Source organism: Podarcis raffonei, chromosome 9 (assembly GCF_027172205.1).
Source record: "Podarcis raffonei isolate rPodRaf1 chromosome 9, rPodRaf1.pri, whole genome shotgun sequence".
Taxonomy (NCBI): domain Eukaryota; kingdom Metazoa; phylum Chordata; class Lepidosauria; order Squamata; family Lacertidae; genus Podarcis; species Podarcis raffonei.
In genome coordinates this window covers 41268979-41285856 of record NC_070610.1, presented here as the reverse complement: position 1 = coordinate 41285856, position 16878 = coordinate 41268979, and the positions used below count along the sequence as shown (strand labels likewise).

The following is a 16878-nucleotide window of genomic DNA, read 5'->3' as shown; positions in this document are numbered from 1 at the left end:
TCGAAGTAGTTTTGGAGGGTTTTTGTGAGATTCTCTCTAATTTGTTTGTTTGTAGTTAGGATGGGGCTGAAGGACCATGATGGGGTGGTTTGTGTTCCTTCTCCTATTTTAACGATGACTTCTACTGGGGCGTGATCTGTGATTTTAATGTTACCTATGTTTGTTGATTCCACTGAGGGGATCAGACCCTGTGTGAGTAGAATGCTGTCCAGTCTGGACACTGTATCATGGCGTCCCGATTGGAATGTATGGCTGATGTCTCCCGGGTTTTGCTCACCCCAGATGTCGTAGAGACCCCTGTTTTTTAGCAATTTTAGTAATTTGTAAGAGTTCCTAGTTGTTGGAGGTTTCCTTCGGAGGAAGGTTGCCCATGGGGTTGTAGGGTGGATATCTTTCAGGGATATACCTTTCATATTTAGATTGAGGTCCCCTCCTAGGATTGCTTCCCCTTCAGAGAAGGAGAGGAATTTGTTTAGTGTCTTCTGGAAGAATTCTAATTGTTTCGCGTTTGGGGCATATATGGAGCCGATTGTCAGTTTGATTTTGCCGTCTAGTGTCCCTTTAGCGAAGATGAATCTGCCTTTTTTGTCCTTGAGGACTGTTGTGGCAGTGAAGTTCAGGTCTCTACTAAGTATTATGGCTACACCACGTGCTTTCCCTGAGCCTCGTGCGACCCACTGTTGACTGAAGCGGGGGTCGCTCAGGAGTTTGCTGCCTTTGGGTGGGTTGTGTATTTCTTGTAGGAAGGTGATGTGTGGTTTCATGGTGTTTATGTATGAGGTGATGCGCTTTCTTTTGATGGGGTTTCCCAGCCCCCTCACATTTAATGTAATTGCTTTAAGGTTAGCCATCTTGCTTATCTATTATGTGGGGTGATTCCCTGCCAACCCGTTCGGGTTGTCTTGTGTCTCTCTCTTCGTGTTGTTTAAAGAACCAGTGGGGTTGCGCTGACCTAGGGTGTGGTGGGTGGGGGGCTAGTGGGATTAGAGTAAGATTTGGGTTAAAGAGTAGAGGGTAAGTTGTGGAGAGTTTCCTATATGTAGTCATATAGGTGTTTGTTTGGGGTGTTTTGGGCCATCTGGCATTTAGCCGGTTGGTCCTAGGTCTCAGCTGGTGTGGAGGGCCGTGTTCAAGGGCAGGCCATCCCCCCTGTTGTTTGCGATGGGGGGTGATCAGCGAGACAGTGTGAAGTGACTTTGTAACGTCGCTGTCAAGTATAAGGTTCATAAGCAATGTTGCCAATGTTTTGAGCAACATTGTTGGTGTGTTGGGGTGGGGATGTGGGTGCTGGTACGCTCTGGTGCCACCATAGTGCTGGTTGGGTATCAGATTTTAGCCTGATTGTGGGTTGTGTTATTGAGGTTGGAGTTGTTTTTCCTTAGTATGGAGTATGGGGATGTTGAAGGTGTGGGTGATGGGGAGTATGGTTGAGGTCGTCTGGACTGGTGTTGGGGTGAGGATTTCTGTGGGGGTGCGGGGCTGGGGGGGATGTTGATGGTGTTAATTAAATCTATGTTTTGGGGGGGGAGAGGGGGAAAAGGGGGGGAATCACCAGTCCTTCAGTTTGTGGTTTTTTCCTGGTTGCTTCATTCAGCTGGGGTTGTTGTTGTAGGGTTGTCCATCTGCGATGAATTGGTTTGGTTAATCTTGGTCTGCTTTCTTGTGTCGTATGGCCGGCGGGACGGTTCTGAGCATGATGCTTGCCTGTATTGGTTTGCGTTGTTGTGCCGCTTCTGTTGTTTCTTTTTCTTCTGTACCGTCGTCCAGTTGTTTGCTGTTGTTTCCTCGTGGTTGGGGCTGTCACTTGGTGGGTTTGTCGGTTGCCATTCCGGTGGGAGGTCGAGTTCGAGGTTCTTTAGTAGTTGCAGGGCCTCAGATATGTTGGTGGCCGTGTGTTGTGTTGTATTAGTTGTTACAATGAGGCGGAAGGGGAAGCCCCATCGGTATTTGATCCCTGCTTGTTGGAGGCGCTGGGTGAATGGGCGCAGGCTTTTCCTTCGGTTTAGGGTATCCTGGGATAAGTCCTGTAAGGCCAGGATGGGGGTTTCTCCATATCGAAGGTTGGTTAAGTTTCTGATGCTGTTCCATACCTCTTCCTTCTTTTTGTAGCGTGTGAAGCATACAATGATGTCTCTTGGGGGGGCGCTGGGTTTTGGCATAGGTTTTAGGGCTCTGTGAGCCCTCTCCAAGTCATCTGCCTCAAGTTTCAGGCTTGGGATTGTGTTTTTCAGCCAGTGTATAATTAGGTCTGCTGGGCTTTTCTCCTCTGTTTTTTCAGGAAAGTTGCGGAAGCGGATGTTACAACGTCTATTGCGGTCTTCAAGGTCGGCTTGCTTAATTTTCATCTCTCTGTGTTCTGCTTCCATTTGGTTTACCAGTTCGTCCAGTTTCTTGTTCACTCGTGCATTCTCCTCCCGGTATTGCTCTATTATTCTTTCTTGCATTTGGTTCTTGTTCTCTAGAGCTTCCACTTTGGAGGTTAGATTGTTGATTAGTACCTGCATGGGAGCCATTGTGGCCTTCAGTGTTTCTTCTAATCGTGCTTCTAATCTTGCTTCCATTTCCCTCAGGTCTCGTTTCGTTACTGGGCGGTCATCGTCTTGAAGGGGAGTTACGGTCTTAGCATTGTTTGCCATCTCCCTGGTTGGTGGCATCTCAGTCTCCCTAATGGTTTTGGTTTGAGGTTGGCTTGGCATCCTCTTGGAGTAGAGCGGTGGTTAGGAGTTGTGGCAGTGGTGGTTCCTGAGTATTGTTGGGTTGCTAAGCTGATCAGGCTTTGGCTGGTGGCTTGTGCAGAGCGTTTGGATTAGGTGGTCATTTGTGTCACTTCTAGCCTGTGTTTTAAGAACTTCTGTAGGGCTTCTGTAGTTGCCTCAGCGGTGCCGCCAAAGCGGGGGGGGGGGGCAGGTAAGAAGATGAGTAGACTAACGGACAGACCGTTCATATAAAGGGAGGGGGTCAGCAGGTAGAGATGCAAAAGATTAGGGGGTGGGGCCAGGGGAAATATTTGTTTCGGAGGGGGTTGTATATACCCCAACGGGGTACTGTACTGGGGTCCAGTTAAGGTGGAAGTTGGGGTTGGGAGTGCACTCAGAAGCAGAGACAGACAGATAGGCTATATGTAAAGGGTGGAGGGAGTAAAAAGAAGAAGAAGAAAGAAGAAGGGGGGAGCCAGAGGGGGGAGAGGAGAGATTGGAGTCAAGTAAAGGGTGGCTGCAGCAGCAGTGGCCCCTCTTTTAAAAAGAAGAGTGATAAAAGTAGGTATATGGGGGGGGGATAGAAAAGATTTTTAGATATTTTTTTTTAAAAAAAGGGGGAGAGAGAGGGGGAGGAGGAAGGGGTTAACAAAAAGGGGGTTAAATAAAAAAAAAAAGAAAAAGAAAAAGAAAGGGGGAAAAAGAGGGTAGTTTCTTGCCCTCTGTGCTCTCCTTTGTCATGCGGCTTTTCGCTGTTTTCCTTGCCGCTGGAGCTCCGGTCGGGCTCAGCCACGTGTTTTTCGGAGCCTCTTTTTCCTTCCCGGTGCTCACCTACCTCTCCTCTTTTTTCCCGTCGGCAGAGATGGGGGCAGCAGCGGTAAATTTTTGGGCTCCTTTTTCTGTCTTTTTCTTCCTCTCTCCCCCTTTCTTTCTCCCTCTTTGCTTTAGCTCCACTGTTCTCCTGGTTTTAGAGCTCCTCTGGGCTGTTGGGGGGGGGTCGGGTGCCTTTCCGGCTCAATCTCAGTCCTGGGGGGGTGTTTTGGCTTCTTTGATAGACTCCCGGGCACCCCCGATTCCTCTCTGCTGGCGGTGCTGGCAGCAGCAGTCTTGGGAGCCCGGGAATCGGACAGACAGCCTTTTACTCTGGCTGGCTTCAGGAGCTCTTTTCTGCTGTTGCAGCCGCCATGCTGCCTCACCGGAACTCCCCCCACTAAAGCAAGATGAGCACCGCAACCCCAGAGTTGGCCACAACTGGACCTAATGGTCAGGGGTCCCTTTACCTTTTTAAGTTAATGAAACTTTCATACAAGTAAGCATTTGTGAGATTAGGCTACAATTTGGGCTCAGTTAGGAGGATCAGAGACAGAATGTGTGATATATGCATTATCAACCAATTATCTGGCATGTAGGCCCTTGAAGAGAAACAACTAGGACTCAGTTCCTAGAGAGCTGACTCAAAGGTGTGGCCTGTCTGGAGAAGTTATTACTATTTTCTGCAGGCTCCTAAGCCTCCTTAAGGATATTCTAACTCAGCTTGAAGTGAATGAGAATGGGGAGAAATTTGATTCCGTTTGGATTTTAAGGTTCAGCTTACAAAATTCTCACTCTCTGAAACAAGATGTGAACAGAAACACAGCCATCCTATAACATTCACACTTTCTTTGAACATTGCAATGCAGTTCTCCAGCCAAGCAACGTGTACATAAATGCATGTATCAGGGTAAAAAGGTAAAGGTACCCCTGCCCGTGCGGGCCAGTTGTGTCCGACTCTAGGGTTGTGCGCCCATCTCACTTAAGAGGCCGGGGGCCAGCGCTGTCCGGAGACACTTCCGGGTCACGTGGCCAGCGTGACAAAGCTGCTCTGGTGAGCCAGCACCAGCGCAGCACACGGAAACGCCGTTTACCTTCCCGCTATAAAGTGGTACCTATTTATCTACTTGCACTTAGGGGTGCTTTCGAACTGCTCGGTGGGCAGGAGCTGGGACCGAAAGACGGGAGCTCACCCCGCCATGGGGATTCGAACCGCCGACCATACGATCGGCAAGTCCTAGGCACTGAGGTTTTACCCACAGCGCCACCCGCGTCCCGTTATGCATCAGGGTAAAGTGTGCATATAAATGCACATATAAGTGTAAATAACAGGACTTTGGTCTGATCCAGTAAGGAGGGTTCTTCTGACATTCTTATGAGTGTCAAAGGGTTCAAACACCTGAGGAGTCTTGTGTTTCCAATTCAGTCTTTAATCATGATCAGGTATTTGGAGAGGATCCAACCAATGGTATTATTTTAATAATCGTTGGAAATTTGATACAGAGACAGGCAAGCAATGCTGCCTAAACCAGGAACGTTTTCCGAGCCTGTCGTCAACAAGCCAGCTTGTGGGTGAGTTTTATCCAGCACTTGGCTATTTCACAATGAGAAATCTGCTTTCATTTCTCGAAAGCCATTTCTATCTAAAATGCTCATATATTTTGTCCAGAGGCCTAAGCTAGCATTTGATTTATACTTCAAGTTAATATGCTTTAAAATATTTGGGTTTCTCTTCCTTGAAACTTGTCTGAGCAAGAAGCCACTTCAGACTTTCATTCTTCTTCGGAAGTTGCCTTTCGCAAGAACTTCCTTAGAGATTTTTAAAAGTTCAGAAGCTTAGCGTCTCAAGCTGTTGCAAGAAATGGCGGTAGTCAAAACATTAATACACCCAAAGTTCTTAACAGACGACGTCTCTCTTATGGACAGCTTTGTAAATGCTACATGATTAGCACTGGGAGGTAAAATCCAGAGAGTTCCCTAAGGAGACTCCCCACCCTGTGGGTCTTCTATGACAGGTGGATGTGTCCACCTATGAGTCATTTGATGGTTCACAGATGGGTGACCCACACATCTGTAGGGTAAGGGGAGACAAATGGTGGTCTCACCCAGGCCAAAAGGGCACTCCACCCATGTCATAAACCATGGCTTACCACACACAAGCAAACTGCCCCCACTTTGCTTCTCCTTGATCTTTCCCATTTTTACTGGGAGCAGACAAAGCACGATCCCTGGCTTAGCATTGCATTCTAACTTAGGATTGTGGCTTGTTTTGCTCCAATGACCACAGTTGGTTAAGCCACAAACAAACCTTGCCTGAGGTTGTGGTATGTTGGGAGCAAAACAAACCATGATCCCTGGTTCAGACATACCGCGAACCCAGGGATTGTGATTTGTTTCCTCCCAGTGATTACCAGTATTTATTTATTTATTCATACATACATACATACATACATACATAAGGGATGTGGGTGGCACTGTGGGTTAAACCACAGAGCCTAGGGCTTACCGATCAGAAGGTCGGCAGTTCGAATCCCGGCAGCTCCCATTGCTCGGTTCCTGCTCCTGCCAACCTAGCAGTTCAAAAGCACATCAAAGCACAACTGGATCTAATGGTCAGGGGTCCCTTTACCTTTACATACATACATACATGCGTACGTACGTATGAACATACATACATACATACATATGAACATACATGCATACATACATACATACATAACATACATACATACCTTGCCCATCTGGCTGGGTTTCCCCAGCCACTCTGGGCGGTTCCCAATAAGAATATTAAAAACACGCTAAAACATCAAACATTAAAAACTTCCCTAAACAGGGTTGCCTTCAAATGTCTTCTAAAAGTCAAGTAGTTGTTTATTTTCTTGACATCTGATGGGAGGGGGTTCCACAGGGTGGGTGCCACCACCGAGAAGGCCCTCTGCCTGGTTCCCTGTAACCTCACTTCTCGCAGTGAAGGAACCACCACAAGGCCCTCAGAGCTGGACCTCAGGCTGAACAATAGGGGTGGAGACGCTCATTGATTATTGGTTGATTATTTAATTTCTATACTGCTTAAAATATTAAATATATATTGAAGTGGTGTACAGGAAACAACAAACAACTTAAACAAAGTATTACAAAATACACAGTTACAGATAAAAAAATATATTAATACAAACTTACTAATATATAGAAATCAATATCAATTCCTTTGCCTTCTGACACACCCTCTTTCTCAGCCTCTGGGTCTGGGTTCTGTTTCAGCCTCCAAACAAACTCAGCTGACCCACAGAAGTCTCACAGTGAGAAGAGTTCCTAGAAACAGTGAACACCACCCTAGCCCATGGGTAAGCAAACTAAGGCCCAGGGACTGGATCCGGCCCAATCGCCTTCTAAATCTGGCCCACGGACGGTCCGGGAATCAGCATGTTTTTACATGAGTAGAATGTGCCCTTTTATTTAAAATGCGTCCCTGGGTTATTTGTGGGGCACAGAAATTCGTTCATATTTTTCCCCCAAAATATAGTCCGCCCCCCCCCCAAGGACTGAGGGACAACGGACCGGCTCCCTGCTGAAAAAGTTTGCTGACCCCCGCCCTAGCATCTCACACTAGCCTTGCTTTTTTAGGTTCAAGGTGCATGGCACTTCCTCAGGCTGCCCACAGCTGTTTCCCTTTCAGCTGCACTCTCTACACCCAGTTCCAGGTGCAGCAGGATTGTTGAATTTCCATGCGGGGGGGCAAAGGATGGAGAAAAGGCCCCTCTCCACTCACAGCTCTTTCTTCACCCTCTTCTCCTCCTCCCCCTGTGCAAGCAGGGAGCAGCAATGAGGACCGATGCAGGCACAATTTCCTTCTGCAGAATAAGTCATCGTTAGCTGGTGGGCAGTCGAACTGCCATTCTCCTGTGGCAACAATTTTCTTCAATCTCTGTGGAGCTTGCAGACTTTTTTCTTCTCTACCAACCTCAGCTTTTATTAAAAATTTGCCTGTGACTAAATTCTTCCTGTCTGAAACCTAGCTTTACCAGTCTAGGGTTTTACCAAGATTTAGATTATATGAATAATAGAATCCCACAATAACTCGCTAAGTCACTCTTCATATTTTATCCCACCATCTTCAGGTCAGGTACAGTTGCAGTTCAGACACAAGGGAGGAAGCCCACAGAAGGAGGAATGAACACTTTTCATATTATTATAAAGTACAAGCAGGAACAAACTCACTGGGTAATTCAAAGCAACGAAAGAAAAACAAGGCAAATACAGGAACTCTCAGGCTTGTGGTAACCCAAACCTTTGTGGAAAAACTTTTTCACTTTCTTGACAACCAGTTATGAATATCAGCAAATGGGACTTCTGCTTTTGAGGTAAATTTGCTGGGTTTAAGTGCAGCATGCTTAGACAACCCTTTTACGATTAAAAGAAAAAACAAAGAACTTCCACCCTCTCTGTCTCTCTTGCACAAAATGTGCATGTTTAGACACATTAAATAGTAGTCAACCATTTATTAGAGTATACCCATTGAAATGAATGAAGATGACCAAGTTAGGTCCATTAATTTGAATGTCAACTCTGACTGAAACTAAATCACCAATAGTCTCAAATATATGAAGATAAAACTAGGACAATGATTCCACCCCCAATTGTTTTTACATGGGAAGAAGAACACCCCAAAACACGTTTTTTGCTGTGCCACCCTACAAAAACAAATTGTCTGGGGCTGACACTATCTTAAACAGCACCACATGCTCAATATTTCTAGGAGCTTACTACCCAGTAATTTGATACATTTGGCTATCGCGATAACAATGAGAGTGTGGATTTATTTGCCCATAAAATACCGATATTACAAGGCAGTCCTTGCCTGTCTTCTTAGAGAAAAGACCCACTGAGTCTAGCTGTGCTCGTGCCAAGTGTGCACAGGACTGCAGTCTTAGAAGCACAGGACTTTAAAAATATATATATATCTACAAAAACTCATACGGCAGAACCAGCAGTGATTCAGAAACAAAGGCTTCACACACATCTCAACACACCTCAGATCTGTAGCTCAAGCTGGATCCATGGAAAGAAAAGACAGCAAACTGTTGGGAAGAAGAGCTACAAGGCAGAGTGCAAGTTTGTACAGACAGCCTTTGCAGGGACCAGATTTTCTGGGTGTGACACTTCAAAACAGTTCCATAGCCTCAAGCATAAAACGTGCCTCTATCGTTAGTTCTCCTTAACAATGCAGAGAGCATGTTACTGCCACTTACCACAGCAAGCAGGTCTTTCGCTGAGCAACAGAAATAAAGGCAACATAAAGTTGTGTTTCTGCATGTTGGCGTCTTTGTGATCAGGTACGAAGTTTCTTTCATTCTCCCTTAGCTGTACAGAACATGTACATTTCCTGTTTCCTGCCTCTGTGGTTGGATGTGTAAGATGCCTTAAGGAGATGCACTATGTCTGATTGCTCGTAGGAAGTGATGCAATTTAGTTTGGGCCTGTCAAATGAGCAACGATTGCTGATTCAGCTAAAGAAACCACCAGGAAAATCCACGTGTGAGAATCTCGCAATCCTCTCTTGTTTTCAAGATCTGACAGTCTCTTTCCCACCCAGACAAGAATGCCTCAAATATATCTAGTTCAGTGATGAAGTACATGCCTTGCATGCAAAAAAGTTTGGATCCTTATCATCTCTAGGTAGGGCCGGGAAATACTCCTGTCTGAAATCCTCAGTTGCCACTGCTAGTCACTGTGAGTTTGATAGAGCAACAGTCTGACTTGCTTTAAGGCGGCTTCTTATATTGCTTTTAAAAATGAAAGTTTGCTTCTCAAACTATCTGATGTGGTGGACCAGCAATTCTTCACACACACAGTGTGCCAGGAACTGGTACCCAGGGCCAGCCCACCCATGGGGGGGGTGAAGCAACTGCCTCAGGCGACAGACCCCCTCCACTGTTGGTACCACTGCAGACACCCTGTCTATACCACCACTTCTTCACCAGCGGGATCTCACTGGAATATCATATCTTATCAGAACTCACCATTGTTGCTGCTTCACAGGTGCTGCCACCAGACCCAGATAATGGGAGTTTTGGCAATTGGGCTGCGCCTTCCCATTTTGCCTCAAGCAGAGAAATGGGACAGGCTGCCCCTGACAGGACTATATTTGGTCCCTGTACCAGCTGACTACTAAAATGGGACTTTTTAAAAAATTGCAAAAAGCTTTACATGCTACCCCAATCTCCGAGCAGGGCGAGATTCCAGAGGTTCCAGGCACTTACCCAAGATTTGTGTTACCTTTGGAAATGAGGCACAGCTTTATGTCTTTATGATATATGGCTTACTTACACATCAATACCACCTGAGCCTACTGTGGAGGGTTCCCAGCACTACACTCCAAGAGGGTCTCTTGCTTCTCCCATAGGCACAGTGAACTTGGATCCAGCAGAGAAATCAGCCATGCCCTCTGTCTCCTTTTTACAGCCTCTCACAGTTTTTGCCAGCACATCACTGCCAAGTACCATTCGAAAAACTAGCCTTTTGTCTCCTGCTAAGTACCTCTCTACATGAAGGAGAGGCTCACACCCCTATGCTGTTAGTTGCCCATCTCCCTGCCCCGTTTGGTTAATGATTTGGCCGCCATCAGGCTTTGTTCCCCTAACACAGGGGTAGGCAACCTAAGGCCCATGGACCACAAGCAGCCCATGGGGGTCGTTTAACCGGCCCATGAGCCGCCCCTGAACCAAGCTGCCTGCTTGGTGAGTCCCCACAGCGTGGTGCGGGGGCTTGCTTCCGCGGCACTGGAAATTGCGTCTGCACAGACGCAGATGCCAGAAATCATGGGCGCGCGCAATCCAGCCCACGGAGGGATCTCTGCTGGAGTGAACCAGCCCAGGTGAAGTAAACCTTGCCGACCTCTGCCCTAACAACTCTCACTCAGCAAGCCATCATCAGGTTGTTGGGCACAGTTTAATTCCCCCAAACCTTGATTAGTTCTCAATTTTATTGGACCCAGAAACTTAGAGTGTATCACTCCCCACAAACTCATAACACTATTTTTGTAGACATATAAAGAGTTCTGGGAAGCTTGAAAGCTCGTACACTGTTTTGTCCCAAAGCAGCACAGAAAACCTGTGACGCATGTGAGTTATGTTTCATAAACTCAGTGGCAGAGATCACAAGCTCCACTTTCTAAAATTCCCAGGTTCAAGCCCACATCTCTCCAGAAAGCATTGAGAAAGACTCATGTCTGAAACCTTGAAAAACCTCTGTCAGACTGAGCAATCCTTCTATGATAGGGTTGCCCTATTTCAAAAATTTGTTGAGCTTTTTTAAAAAAAGGGTAGTTTTTGGACACTGCTTCAGACTGCAATATTCCAGTTATGTCCAGGAAATTCCAGACGTATCACACCCCTAGCTATGATTCTATGAATCTACAAGTTCTGTCTCGATATGAGGCATCTATCTACCTACGATCCTCTCCGTTTTCACATCAGAAATAGAAAAAACAGACCCACATCCTTGCATACAGATAGATAGTACTGTTTGTGCACAATCCTGAGGAGTGTTCCAACACAAAAGTGCACAGTGTTTTGAACATTTTGTACAATGTCAAAAGGCAGAGCCATTTTTAACATATCCCATGTGCTTGTCAGACTCATCCTCATTCAGCAAAAATAGGTGATGAGAAACTATTCTTTGTGGCAGTATAGTCTCCAGGGGAGTACTTGTGGGCAATTGCGTGATGATCCATATCGATTTAACAAGCTGTGCCGGCCTTAGACATTTTCACACCCTTCTCTTTTATTTTTTTAATGACACAGAGGGGGAGGGAGGAAAAGAGGGTGGGAAATTGTGCTGTCTAGAAAGCGGCTGTGCACTAAGATTGATGCAGCTCCCTTCATGTAAGGCCTGCCGTTAGTTAGGAAATGCAGAGGGGGAAACTGCTAGGATCACTAGGCACCTCTTGGCACATCAAGTGGCTTCTTCAGAAAGAGACTGCAAACCATGAAAATGCTGGTTTTTAAAATGGATAATTACCAGTAGTTGAAAATGTTGCGGTGGATAACGGATTATCTCTATAACTTCCTTTTTATTGCATTGACATACAATTCATACCCACAGAAAAGAGCAGGATGAAATTTTAAAAAATGCTCATCCTGTTATCAGTGTTTGGAGTATTTTAAATGGTAACCCACACTACTGGATGCTAGTTCCCTCCCCTACTAGCCCCAAACCAATTCACACAGCTATTTTTTAAAAGCATTTTTCAGGTTGTAGATAATTAACAGTTTTTCCACCCTGGATGTTTTGCTTGTGCATAGTTGGGGAGAATGGAGTCGAGAGATTTGGATTCACACACACACACACACACACACACACACACACACACACTGGTGCACAGACACATTCAAAACTGAGATTACAGATTATAGAAGAGTTTGGATTTGATATTCCGCTTTATCACTACCCTAAGGAGTCTCAAAGTGGCTAACAATCTCCTTTCCCTTCCTCCCCCACAGCAAACACTCTGTGAGGTAAGTGAGGCTGAGAGACTTCAAAGAAGTGTGACTGGCCCAAGGTCACCCAGCAGCTGCATGTGGAGGAGCGGGGACGCGAACCCAGTTCACCAGATTATGAGTCCACCGCTCTTAACCACTACACCACACTGGCTATAGTCTTCATTCCTTCATTCACTTACAATCCATCTTTCCTCCAATGACTCAAAGCGGCCTGCATGGTTCTCTCCCTTCCACCCTGTTATTCTCACAGCAGCTCTGTAAAATAGATAAGACAGAATGGCTGATACAGAGCCAATGCTGAGCTTCATAGCCGAATGGAGATTTGAACCCAGGCCTCCTTAGTCCTACTACAATGTTGCATTGTGTGAGTTTGTGGTGCTGCAGTATTATTATTATTATTATTATTATTATTATTAAAAAATAAAATACACCCTAACTGCTCACTGTGCAGTTCTACTATGTAGAATTTATTTATCCAGTTCACAGTTACAAGGAAGCAAGTAATGTTAGGAGCCATTCATACAATGCATTTACACTCACAGTCACACATGAAAACTAATCTCAAGAGCTGTTTATGTCGTTTTGCCCTCCAACAGTGCCAGACAGATCCTCGGTTATCAGAGCATGAAGCACAAATGCACAGTGTACACATCAGACACACCCTCGGTCTGAATCAGAATTTTCTGGCTGACAAAGGGTGAGCAAGTACGTGCATTCTGGGGAGCCTTGTTCTGTGATTGGTAGGAGCCCAGGAGGTGGCTAATATGTCTTGGCTCAGCCTGCTGCAGCAATTAATCTTTCTTAAAAACATGGCTGCTTTTATAGGTCATCAGTTACAGTTTCTCAGCTATTATCCCTGAGAAATAGGTCAATGATTCATTTACTGGCCAGCTTGTTAATGGGTTTACAATGCTAGTATTAATCTGCTGGCTAGCGATGGAGCCAGTTGTTGGTTTGTTTATTAGTGGCTGTGTGTTTTGGAGCGCTCTACTTAACAGTTATCAAAACACAAAAACAAGGAGCCAAGCTAGCTGGATGGAAATGTAGGAGGCGGAACTGAAAGTACTAAAGAAGGGATCAAGGTTTGCTGCCCAAGTCACCTAACAAACCAGTCTTCCCAGACCGTAGCCAGTTTAAGCCAATAACCTCACACTTTCTCCAGGATACGAATAACGAAGAAAGTAGGAATTTGGCTGGAGGTTAATCTCAGCCTGGCTTCACCAGATCTGCTTTCCAGCACTTGTTATGGGGATCAACTCTGGAATATATTATGATTATGATTAGATTTCTTACCTACCCTTCACCATGAGGTCATAGGGAGGGCCACAACCATTTAAAAATATGATATAAAATCAGTTGAAGCAAAGTACAGTCAAAGGAATAGGGTGGGACCTAAATATTTATCTATATATGTATTGACAGGTATCAAAGTTCAGGATAAAGAGCCTTCAATAAAGGACTACATAAAGAACAATAAAATAAAATAAAATAAAAAACTACATAGTATTTATAATGAATGTAAATAAATACTATATTAATAATATTTATTTGATTGATTATTTATTTCTCTGGTTTCTAAACTGCTCTCCATCCAGTATAGACCCACATACCAATTACTAGGGGGTTTTCCACGGCTACATTGCTCATCAACTCCCTCTTCTGCCCCACCAACCCCTTAGTGGGGCAACTTTAGTTCCCACCGCATGAGCCAGCTTTGCCAGGTGGGTGGGGTAACGCACCTGCCACTCACATGACATTGTTATCCCACCGCATGGTTGGCAGGTGGGTTGTCCCGCCCACCTGTCAAAATCCATTGGGGGGTTTCCTGGCACCCACCGTGAGAAGCTGTAGAGAAGCCGGCATTTTTCCTTCTGCATTTCTCGCTTCCTGCAGTGCCAGCGGTGGCAGCAGCAACAGCCTTCATTCCCCACACTCCCACTTTGAACCTGCAACATCAGAGGTTGAAGGGGGTGGGGAGAATGCAAGAAAGGGCTTTGCAATCTCCCGAAGCGCTTCTCCTTTGCACATCTGACGTTGGAGGTGGAGAAGTGTGGGAGGCTCACAAAGGACTTTCCACCTCTGATGTCAGTTAGGAGGCCAGAGGCAGCAGCCAGCCAGCATTGTGATCTTCCTCAGGCACTTCATCTAACTCTTGATTATACTCAGTGATGGCAGCAATGGATTATGAGGCTGGGTGGCCACTGCTTTTGGCCACATTTCCACACTTCTAACTGGCAGCGGGGGCAGAAACAGCAGCTCCCCAAGCTCGCTGGGGAGGAGGTGTCCAGTAGCAGGGCTGGCAGCAGCCTGGGGTTCTATATCCCAAGAACAGAGGCCCCAGGGTTGGCAGGTGAAGGAGCTTTCATAGCAAGGCTGCTGCTGCAGCCTGTTCTGTCTGCCTTCCTATGGCTTGCCTAGGCCCATCCACCACTTCTCATCTTGCTGCAGTTTACAGTGCCACCTGTCTGTAGCCCAGTGAAATACAGTATGATGCCATTCTTCCATTTTTCTTATATGGTAATAAAGCTAGGTTTCTGGGTTTTGAGGCTGGAGCTGTCTTAGAATCCTGCGGAAATTAAACCTAATGTTTTATTATTACAGTGGTACCTTGGGTTAAGAACTTAATTTGTTCTTCAGGTCCGTTCTTAACATGAAACTATTCTTAACCTGAGACACCACTTTAGCTAATGGGGCCTCCCGCTGCCGCCGTGCCACCGCCGTGCAATTTCTGTTCTCATCCTGAAGCAAAGTTCTTAACCTGAGGTACTATTTCTGGGTTAGCGGAGTCTGTAACCTGAAGCGTCTGTAACCTAAAGCGTCTGTAACCCGAGGTAACACTGTACTGTTCTTAATTTGTGCTGAGAACTGCTCAGAATGCAATCAGTAGAAGAATGTGGTAGAAATCCTGATCATAGAAGAAAGCCAGTGTGGTTTTGTGGCTAGTTGCAGTCTGGGGAGACCTAATCACAATCTTTCAGCCTATGACATATGCTACTGAGCACGCAGACAGCTGAAGGTACAAGTTCTAGCAAGACTGGGACCAGAGTCAGGGTGGAGCACTGAAGCAGATTAACTGGAGGTTCACTCTAGAGTCATTTGCTGACTAGGAGAGGCTGAGCTGAAAGGGTCTGAAATGAGGATTCATAGGAAGGTCGGCCAGAAATGCGCAGGCAGGCAGGCAGGCAGGCAGTCACAAAGATGAGGAAGAGCTAGAGCTCAGTCCCAGGTTCAGTCTCTGGCATCTCTAGATAGAGCTGGGTCATTGTCTGTCAGTGTAGTAGACAATACATTATGCAATAGATGGACCAATGATCTGACTCTGTAGAAGGCAGCATCATATTGTTGCATGCACCCCGATCTTTGAGCAATAAGAGACTCCAGTGATTCCAGAGCTGACCAAGGGTTTGGTTTCCTTGGAAATGAAGGTCAATGGAGACTGTGGCATCTTTCGGATATATGCTTTTATTTCCACAAATATACAGCCTGAGCATAAGGAACGCGGGTGGCGCTGTGGGTTAAACCACAGAGCCTAGGACTTGCCGATCAGAAGGTCACGGTTCGAATCCCCGCGACGGGGTGAGCTCCCATTGCTCGGTCCCTGCTCCTGCCAACCTAGCAGTTCGAAAGCACGTCAAAGTGCAAGTAGATAAATAGGTATCGCTCCAGCGGGAAGGTAAAAGGTGCTTCCGTGCGCTGCTCTGGTTCGCCAGAAGCGGCCTAGTCATGCTGGCCACATGACCTGGAAGCTGTACGCCGGCTCCGTCAGCCAGTAAAGCGAGATGAGCGCCGCAACCCCAGAGTCGGTCACAAATGGACCTAATGGTCAGGGGTCCCTTTACCTTTACAGCCTGAGCATAGGGTTGAGGGGCTCACAGCACTAACACTCCAGCAGAACTTGCTTCCCGATTTGGCTTCAGGTGAAGCCCCAAGTCACAGCTCTTCGGTCCACCTGTCTCTGTGTCTCCAGCTTCCAGCATCTGCCGAATTCACACACAGAGAACCTGCTCTGGCCTTTTTTTGTTCCCCATCCTATGATGATGCATCCAGCAGGTGAGGTGGGAAAAGGTTTGCCTATTTGTTTCTATGTCAGCCTCTTATGACATGTACAGTAAATGCCAGAACTTTATTGGTCATTCCCTTACAACAGAACTGGCTCGGTTGGTTTCCTCTCATAAATTCTAACCTTACATACATAAGATCACAGGTTTGGAAGGAACCCACAGGTATCCTCTAGACTGACACCCCCCCCAAAAAAAACCCCATAACAATATGTTCCTACAGATAGGAAAAACTGGTAGACTGGAAGCCAAAAGCCTGTATAATGAGGCCAGCTCAGAATAAACAAGTTAAATGCCATGGAAATGCAATACCATTCAGTTGTCAAGAATCAGTTTGGAAAACTTTGCTTTACATAGTCCTTACCGAGCAAAAGCCCAACTTCCGATAGCAATGCTGGATAAATTCACAAGGTTCACGTTACCAAATACCCAACTTCCAAACCAATAAGCAAACCAAAACACAGCTACCTTTTGAATTTTGCACCACTCCAACTTTTGTGACACAGTTCTCCAACCCCAAAGCCTGCACAACAAATGCCTGCTTTAGTGAACACCATGTACAAAACTATATTAGTGGAAATGGCTTGCAAAAATGCTTACGGTATATTAAGGGAATTCATGTGCACACAGAAAAGCATATATTAGTGAAAACAATGCACAAACGCATATTAGTTTTTCTGCAGTCCTTTTTAAAGATAAATTTGCAAACTGATTCACAAATATACATGCCTGTGACACCTAAAACTGAAACACAGAGGAAACGTCCCAAAGAAACTGCCTACCAAAGTTGTTGGTAAGTCCCCTCCTATCGCC

The 16878-nt window shown here is 45.9% G+C and overlaps 1 protein-coding gene across 1 annotated transcript in view; it reads right to left on the bottom strand.

Moving 5' to 3' along the window:
* The window catches only part of TMEM154 (transmembrane protein 154), a 30150-nt gene extending 21213 nt beyond the window's left edge, over positions 1-8937 (bottom strand). The window contains exon 1 of the mRNA XM_053403096.1: positions 8756-8937. Coding sequence (XP_053259071.1) covers positions 8756-8819 — 64 coding nt within the window. The 5' untranslated portion in view covers positions 8820-8937. The remainder of the gene's footprint in view (positions 1-8755) is intronic.
* Positions 8938-16878: the final 7941 nt, after the last annotated feature.